This window comes from Hipposideros armiger, unplaced genomic scaffold, assembly GCF_001890085.2.
Source record: "Hipposideros armiger isolate ML-2016 unplaced genomic scaffold, ASM189008v1 scaffold_556, whole genome shotgun sequence".
In the NCBI taxonomy this organism is placed as follows: Eukaryota; Metazoa; Chordata; class Mammalia; order Chiroptera; family Hipposideridae; genus Hipposideros; species Hipposideros armiger.
Genome location: NW_017731906.1, coordinates 59,170 through 67,589, shown reverse-complemented (window position 1 = coordinate 67,589; position 8,420 = coordinate 59,170). Strand labels below are relative to the sequence as shown.

Here is an 8,420-nt window from a genome sequence, read left to right as displayed (position 1 = left end):
TTTTTTTTTAGAGTCCACATATAGATCATACAATGCACCATTTTTCTCTAACTTATTTCACTTAGCATAATGCCCTCAAGTTCCATCCATGTTGTCAAAAATAGCAGGATGTCCTTTTTCATAGCTGAATAATATTCATATATACATACACATAAGTAAATGTACACACATACATATATGTATGTGTACACACATATATGCGCATATATATACAATATATAATATAGATATTATATATATATATATATGTAATCACATCTCCATTCATCCATTGACAGACGCTTAGGTTGTTTCCATATCTTGGCTATTGTGAATAATGCTGCAGTGAAGATGGAAGTTCAGATAGCTCTTCAATATCCTTTTCATTTCCTTTGAATATATACTCAGAAGTGTAATTGCTAGATCATATGTTAGTTGTATTTTTAATTTCTTGAGGAACTCAACTCCGTACTGTGTTTCATAGTGGCTGCACCAATCTGCAGTCCCACCAACAGTACACAGGGTTCCTTTTTCTCCACCTCCTCACCAATGCTTGTCATCTCTTGTCTTTTATGACAGCCATTCTAACAAGTGTGAGGTGACATCTCATTGTGATTTTTTTCCATTATAGTTGACATTCAATATTATTTTATATTGATTTCAGGTGTACCGTGTAATGGTTAGACATTTATATAATTTATGAAGTAATCCCCCTGATAAGTCTAGCGCCCACCTGGCATTATACATAGTTATTACCATATTATTGACTATATTCCTTAAGCTGTACTTTACATCCCTGTGACTATTTTGTAACTACCAATATGCACTTCTTAATCCCTTCACCTTTTTCACCCAGCCCCCTAACACCTCTCTCATCTGGTAACCATCAGTTTGTTCTCCGTATCTATGAATCCGTTTCTATTTTGTTTACTTTGTTCTTTAGATTCCACATATAAGTGAGATCATCTGGTATTTGTCTCTCTATCTGACTTATTTCACTTAGCATAATACCCTCTAGGTCCATCCATGTTGTTGCAAATGGTAAGATTTCTTTTCTCTTTTTTTTAAATGAAGAGCCCAGGTAAACTTCTGCTATACCACACGGCCGCCACAAAAATCAGTTAGGTTAGGGTGTGCTGAAGCATTGTGGTGTAGAATCGCTGCTATTGTCTTCAAAGCAGTTTGGTTGGTCAAGGACTGGGTGTTCTATCCACTCTGCTATCCCCAATTCCCACCACCAGCTCAGGCTGCAGAATTCTATGGCACTAAGGAAATTCACTGGTGTAGAGGAAAAGAATTAGGTGCGAGTTAGGCCAGGGTTCATTCACATCTCAGCTCTGCCATTTCCTGAGCAACCTTGGACTCATTTCACTTCTCAGGCCTCCAGTTTTTTCATCTGTGAAAAGGGATGATAATTCTATTAGATCATTGATATGCGAGTGGTTTTAAACTATTCAATTACCAGTTGTTATTTGTACTACTACTGTTATTGTTCAGTGAAGAAACTGAAACCCAGAAAAGTGAGGTGGCTAAACCAAGGCCTCACAGCTCATTAGTGGTGGAACCAGAACTTACCCCCAAAGCTGTTGACCCAGCCCCGTTATATTCAAGAACCTCTGGGGCCGGCCGAGTGGCGCGATGGTTAAGAACTCGCTTGGGATGCCAGAGAGCCCCGGTTCGGATCCCACATATGAGGGCCAGTGACACTTCCCCCAATTCCCCAGCACTGTTCCCATTCCCCCAATTCCCCAATAAAAAAAAAATCTTTAAAAAAAAAAAAAGAACCTCTGAAAGGCTACCCAGAGAGCCTTGAGGGGAGAGTAAAGCAGGGTTGAAACTGATGGTTTGGGCTTGGGTTTGAGGTGGGGGGAAGGGAAAATGGCTGAGGTAATACCTGAGCAGAAGTCTCCATAGGCTGTGTGTTCAGGTCCCTGTTTATAGCCCGTCATTATAGGGTGGACTTTAGGCAGATTATGAAGATAACACATGGCCAAAATTGGGGGTGATGGAAAGAACACTCAGCTCAAAGATGGGGCCAGTCTGGCTTTTGTCCCCTTACTATGTGATTTTCAGTGAGTCACTTCACCTCTGGCTTTAATTTCCTGACTAGTAGAATTAGGATAAAAATCCTGCCCCACCTGCCTGCACCAGTGGCTTTGAGAGTGCCATGGACATGGACATGGTTCATCACTGATGAAGCCAGTTTGGGGAGCAGGGCTGGCATGTGGCACAGGATCACAACTGGCAGGTGGTGTGGCCAAATTTCTCCTACTCTTTATCCAGGAAATACCCACGCTTGACTGTCCTAGGTCCCTTTTCCCTTCACCTACCCGGTGCCACCACCTGCTTTTCTAGCGTGCTGCCCATCCATACCTCACAAACCCTGCCATTCTGTGCATAGACATATGTGCTCAGACCCCTAAACATGGATATGTCCTCACAACAGGGCTTCCCAATGGGTATGCCTCCACACTAGTGTGCCTGGAACAGATTAGAGTGCCAACAGCAGTCCTTAAGCTTTCCATTTGGCTGGCTGCGACCTGGAATGGCCAGAGTACCCCTGCCAGCTGCAGAAATACTGTGAGCAGCCTCACCTATGTACCCCCATGTGCCATATAATTTTTCATGTTCCATGACTTGCAAAAATGTTGGGAAGCACTCACACACACACACACACACACACACACACACAGAATTCATAACTTTCCTGAGTAAAGCTACCCATACTTACTAACAAATGAACACATGCATGAACACATATATGTGCACATAAGGTATGCACCCACAGGCCACTTTTCCTTCTGTCTCCATAACAGTTCATGACCATTACTCACCACTTCTAGGTCAGAAGGAGAGTAAGGCAGGCCTGGCCTTGGGCCCTGTCAGGTTGTGCTTCCAGTACCCTGAAGTGAGGGTGTCTCTAAGCTAAAATTCAGCTGCACCAGGGCTCCCTCTTCCTCCCCTGGAATGTCTCTCCGTGGACTCTAACGCCCACGAGCATGCCTACCATTACCTACCCCAGAGTCCGAGGCCTATATACCTGTCCTGTTATCTCCTGGTATATCTTCGTCACTTCCTCGGCTTTCAAGGTAAGGCAGGTGAGGATGTGATGAAGGCTAGAGAAGTGCAGGTGGAACTGGGCTTCTAGATCCAGCTGTCTCAAGACCTCCCCGTTGGCTTCCTCCATTGCTGCAGCTTCATTCTCGGCCTCACTGGCTTCACCACCTGCCATCTTGACCTGCCACTCCTCCCGGGGCAGCAGCCCGTGGTCCACATCCACGCAGATAGCCTTGAGCATGGTGAAGCATTTGTAGAGATCCGGACCCCCAGCCCAGTGCCCATGCGCACTTAGCTGCACATCCTGCAGAAGGCTGGGGAACATCACCACCTGCTCCATGTTGTGCACCACAGCCGAGTACCGGTCCATGACGGTCAGCAGGCAGTTCTTGGGGTAGTTCTTGGTTAACACCTGCATTGTTGCTTCCTCTCCCACCCTGAGTCAGGCAGACTGCCCCAGCACTAACTCTAGGCTGTTATTTTTACGTCTGGATGAGATTTGACAGGATGCCAAAGCCCAGCTGATGGGTCAACACAGCCCTGTTTTAGGCCAATCCCAGGGCTTTGGCCCCAACGTCTGTATCAGGGGACCCATCTGCCCTAGGACAGACCTGCCAGCCTTCTGCCTATCATTTCAGCACTCTGTAACTGCCTCAACAAGAGCCTAGCTCCTCCTCCATTAGCTGGAAGTGCCAATAACAGAAAACTTTTCCCTTTGGCAACTGGTGCACTTCACCCCAGGGCAATAATTAACTTTTTCAGGTCAGCTGAAACCAAGATACCTCTTGCTTCCTGCTTAGAATAGCCTCCCAATGTGCAGCTCAGTTCAACATAGGTGGCTCAGCTGAGACATGAATGAGGATGGTCATGAAATGAAACCACTTAGTGGGGGGCAAAGAGCACTGAAATTGGAGCCCAAAGCCCAGTCCTGCAGTTTCCTAGCTATGTGTGTTTGGTTGTTTGCTGGCTAACATTTATTCAGCACCTACTTTGCATCAATTTCTGCACTAAGCTCTTTCACAAGTTACCTCATTTAATCTTCCCCACAGCCCTGCAATGAATGTTTTCATCTTCCTGTTTTATCAATGAGAAAACTGAGGTGCAGAAAGCTAAAGTAACTTGCACAGTCCCATTGGAGCTGGAATTCCAGCCCAGGACCACCTTCTCCCACCTCCAGTCATTCCTCTAGTCCCATGTATGAGGTTCCATGAGTTATACAAGTTCACTGGGTCTATATTTTCATCTGTAAATTTGAGGATCGTGTGAGGATTTGAGGATTTGAGGATTGGTGTGAGGATCGAATAAGACAAAGCTAAAGAAAATGCTTTATAAGCCACCAAGCGCAGTCCCTAGATATATTTATTATCTGTGCAGATCCTAGATTCATGCTGGGGTCCCTCCCAACTCTAACCTGTAATTTCACAAGTTACAAAGCTTTCTCGTTAGCATTGACCTAGTCCTTAGGCCAAAGCCTTGAAAGATAATAATCTCTTCCATAGCCTCATTTTCACAGTTGAATACTGCACTTGTTATATTTATTTATGAGATAACTAGAAAAATAAGGCTTAGAGGGAGGCTCAACATTACACAGCAAGTTAGTGTCAAAGTCAAGTGGAGAACAAGAGTTCTGGTTCAGTCACCTGCTCACAACATCGCCTTGGGTGGAAAGATCTGCGAGGCACCTTCTGCCCAGCAGGGGAGAAGAGAGGAAGAGAGCACAGGGAGGGTAACTTGTTTCACCTCAGCGAACCTCACCCCCACCACAGGGTGGGAGCCCTCTCTACACCCTGGGGATTGACAGTCATTTACTCACCCACTCCTTCCCACTCCTGTGGCCAGAGGTCTCAGAAAGTTCATCTTTATAAGGAACTGAGTTCTACCTCCATTTAGCCCCTCCCCATTAAAACACAATATTCGTCCCACCCTCAAATCACTGATCTTAGCTATGCTTATGCACAATAGGGAAAAACATTTCCAGTGTGGAAAACCATTTCCCAGCCTCTAACTCAGTCAATGCCCACATGAGGCAGGAAAACATTAGTATCCCCCTTTTCAGATGAGAGAACTGAGACTCAGAAAGGGGGAGGTACTGGCCCAAGGTGTCAGACATAACAGAAGGAAGATGGCCCAGGCCTCAGGGGAAAATAGCAGTTGTCCCTCTCTCCAAGTGCCCTTTGTGGGCTGGCTGTGTACATAGCCACAGGTGACCTGTGGGCATCCTGCTGTTGAACAGTTGTCCTTGCCTCTTCAGGACAGAGAGGGCAGCCAAGTCCAGGCACATGCTGTGAAGGGCAAAGCTTCCACTTTAACCCTTTCTGTACTGCAGATTGTGGGGTGGAACGGAGAGCATGGGCCAGCTCCTCCTCTCTCTGGCTGTGTGGCCCTGGGCTAGTCACTGCAGCTCTCTGAGCCTCAGCTTCCTCCTATGTTCTAATAATGATAAGAGCGAACATTGATTGAGGGCTTGCTTCGAACAGAACTCAGTCTTCCCAACAATCGTGTATGGTAGGTGTTCCCCATTTATAGACAAGAAAATTGAGGCTTAAGAAGGTAAAGTAATTAACTAAGGACATACACTATTAGTAAGGCAAGAAGGAGTTGGGATGAGTTGTAACTCCTACCCATGGATCATTATGAGAATTAGAGATGATGTTTGTGAAATATCTGGTACATTGCAAGACCTCAATAAATATGGATTACCTCTGCCGCTTCTTTCCTTCGCTATGCTCCCCCAATTCCTCATTTATTCCTTCATTCTAGGACTCGGTTCATTTTGTACCTGTGCTGGGGCCACATACTGCAAATGCTCAGTAGATGCTGGCTGATTGATGGCCATTGGATTCACTTCTGGATATATTCTTGGGTCACAGTGTCCAGTCACCTTGAAAAACAGCGTCCCTGGCTTGGTGGGAGGCAGTAGTGAGAGGTGAGGGAGCCCAGGCAGCTGCAGCCACAAATGGCCACCAGGAGCTGGGTCAACTGCAGGTGCTTAGCACCACCTCATGGGCCTGACTCTAAAGTGAGCCTCTTTTCCAGGATCACTCTTCAGGGAAGGAGGGTGTGCCATGCTCCTGTCCTGCCCGTCCTCATGCTACAAGGGGCTTTCCTAGTACTTTACTGCAAATAAAATTGTTAGAAGACACATTAGCCCAATATAATCTCCACTGGTGAGCAGGGTTAAGAATTCGCATAAAATTGTTTCCTAAAGTATGCGTGGAAAGAGCAAGTTTTCTAAATTAATAGATTAAGTGAAAGAATTTGATTTGAACAGCTTACTTAAGTAAACATTTGATTAACTCATTTCCAGCCCTAAAACACTTTTGTTTGTTTGGTTTTTTACCTTTACTGGGGAGGACATTCTTTTTTTTTTTTTTAAGATTTTTATTGGGGAATTGGGGGATGGGAACAGCGTTGGGGAATTGAGGGAAGGGGAACAGACAAGTTGCTATCGTTTTTTGTTCTTCAGTCTAGTTGTGGAGGATGTCGCTTCACTGGCCCAAGCTGGCACCATCATTGTGCTCTTCCCAGAGAGGCAGATCAGTCGCCGGCTTCTGGATGGCCGCTCACTGCGGCTGCTGGCCGCTCACGCTGGCTGCTCACGCTGGCTGCTGGCTGCTGGCGGCACACGGTAGCCCATGGCAACCCACTGCCACAGGGGCTGCAGCCTACACCGTCACCGGCAACTCACGGCAGCCCAGCTCCAGGTCAAGCTGTTGTTCAGCATCTTAGCTGTAGAGGGCAGTGTCACTGGCCCTCATATGTGGGATCTGAACCGGGGCCCTCTGGCGTCCCAAGCCAGTTCTTAACCATCGCGCCACTCGGCCGGCCCAAGGGAGGACATTCTTAAAATGTTCTCCCCTTAGGAAAATGGGGCATCCCTTGTATTTGAACATCCAGGATGGCTGAGCAGTACATGTAGCCAAAGACCACGAGGCTAAACTTGTGGTTTGGGTTTGGTGGGCTGTCGTCTGGCCACTTGTAAGCAGACTGACTCCCTGAGCTCCAGTGTCCGTGGCTGTAAGGTGAAGGGTTTGGAGATCTCTGAAGGGAAGTCCATTCCAGCCCTGGTTGTATAACTCCTTCTGAATCCATGCTCAGGTCCCAAAGGCATTATCCTGCCTGTAGTTCTTGCGTTTTTAACCAAGCACCAGGGTCACCAACCCAGAACTGGAAAATGCGATGCCCTGCTTGTGCACAGGTGGGGAAACTGAGGCTGATTGAGGCACTGGAATGGCCTCCCCAGAGCAGCATGTGGCCTCATGCTCAGAGTATCTGAATGACCCAAGTTGGACAAACTGAACTGGCCACAGATGAACAAGGGCCAAGCCAGGAACACCATGTGAATATGGTGCAAGAGGTAAGATGATCAAGTTGTGTGCCCCGGGACTGCCAAACTCCAAGTAACCCTGGCTGGGCTTGAGTCCAGGCAGCTACAGAAGGGACTCAGACAAAGGTTGCAACAAGTTTTCCAGCTTTAAAAATGATTTATACGCGCGTGCGCGCGCGCGTGCGCGCACACACACACACACGCGCGCGCACATCACCTCATATCTATGGACCTCAGGCTGTTTTTCTTCTCATTATCACTCCAGTCCTGACCTACTGGACACAAGGGATCAAGAGTGACTAGCTGCTCCACCCCCTCCCACCAGTCACTGAGCCCCTGCTGTGTGTGACTACCTGCTGCTGGGGCATGAGGAGGCAGGAGAAAACAGGACATGGTCCTTTACACTCCAGAACCTGGCTCTCTCTGTCACCCTGAGGAGACCTCACGGATTGAGACTACTTTATGTCTGCATGGGGCTGGGCCTGGGGTATAACAGAGTATGAAGCAGACAAGGCACTCTGCTCAGGCAGTTTATACCTAGTAGGGAGAAAGCCACAAGAAAACATCTGCACAGATAAATATAAGATCACACTGTGACCTGTACTAGAAAGAAAATACAATAAAATAACAAGCCTTGCTACTTACTGCAAGTGTGGTCTGCAGACCAGCAGCATCTAATTGCCAGGGAGCGTATCAGAAATGCAGATTCTCAGGCCCTGCCCATGACCTATAAATCAGAAATTGCATTTCAACCAGATCCCCAGGGGCTAGGCGTTCACACCAAACATGCGATGATTACCCCAGGGAAGAATAAATATCTGTGTTGAGGCCTGAATATTCTCAGCTTCTGGAAGATCTATCTTCCAGGGAGGGGGAAGAGCCAGTGCTACTGATAATCAAATATTCTCCTTAAACACACACCTAACTCTCTGGGTGACCTTAGCAAGTCACTCCAGCTCTCTAGGCCTCATTTTCCCACCTGGAAAATTGAGGAGTTGGACTAAATAGAGGCTCTTTCAAGGTAAAACAAAACAAACAAACAAACAAACAAAAACAA

General features: G+C 46.9%; 1 protein-coding gene across 2 annotated transcripts; it reads right to left on the bottom strand.

Annotated features, from left to right (window-relative positions):
• Positions 1-981: 981 nt before the first annotated feature.
• Positions 982-3,710, bottom strand: THRSP (thyroid hormone responsive). Of its 2 annotated transcripts, none has more exons than XM_019623634.1 (2): positions 2,997-3,710; positions 982-1,375 (listed from the first exon to the last, which is right to left on the bottom strand). In XM_019623634.1, the coding sequence occupies exons 1-2, from the start codon at positions 3,452-3,454 to the stop codon at positions 1,372-1,374; spliced, it is 462 nt and encodes a 153-aa protein (XP_019479179.1). In that variant the 5' UTR covers positions 3,455-3,710; the 3' UTR covers positions 982-1,371. The 2 variants fall into 2 exon arrangements, with proteins under 2 accessions (XP_019479179.1, XP_019479180.1); XM_019623635.1 differs by having other exon boundaries at positions 3,020-3,708.
• Positions 3,711-8,420: the final 4,710 nt, after the last annotated feature.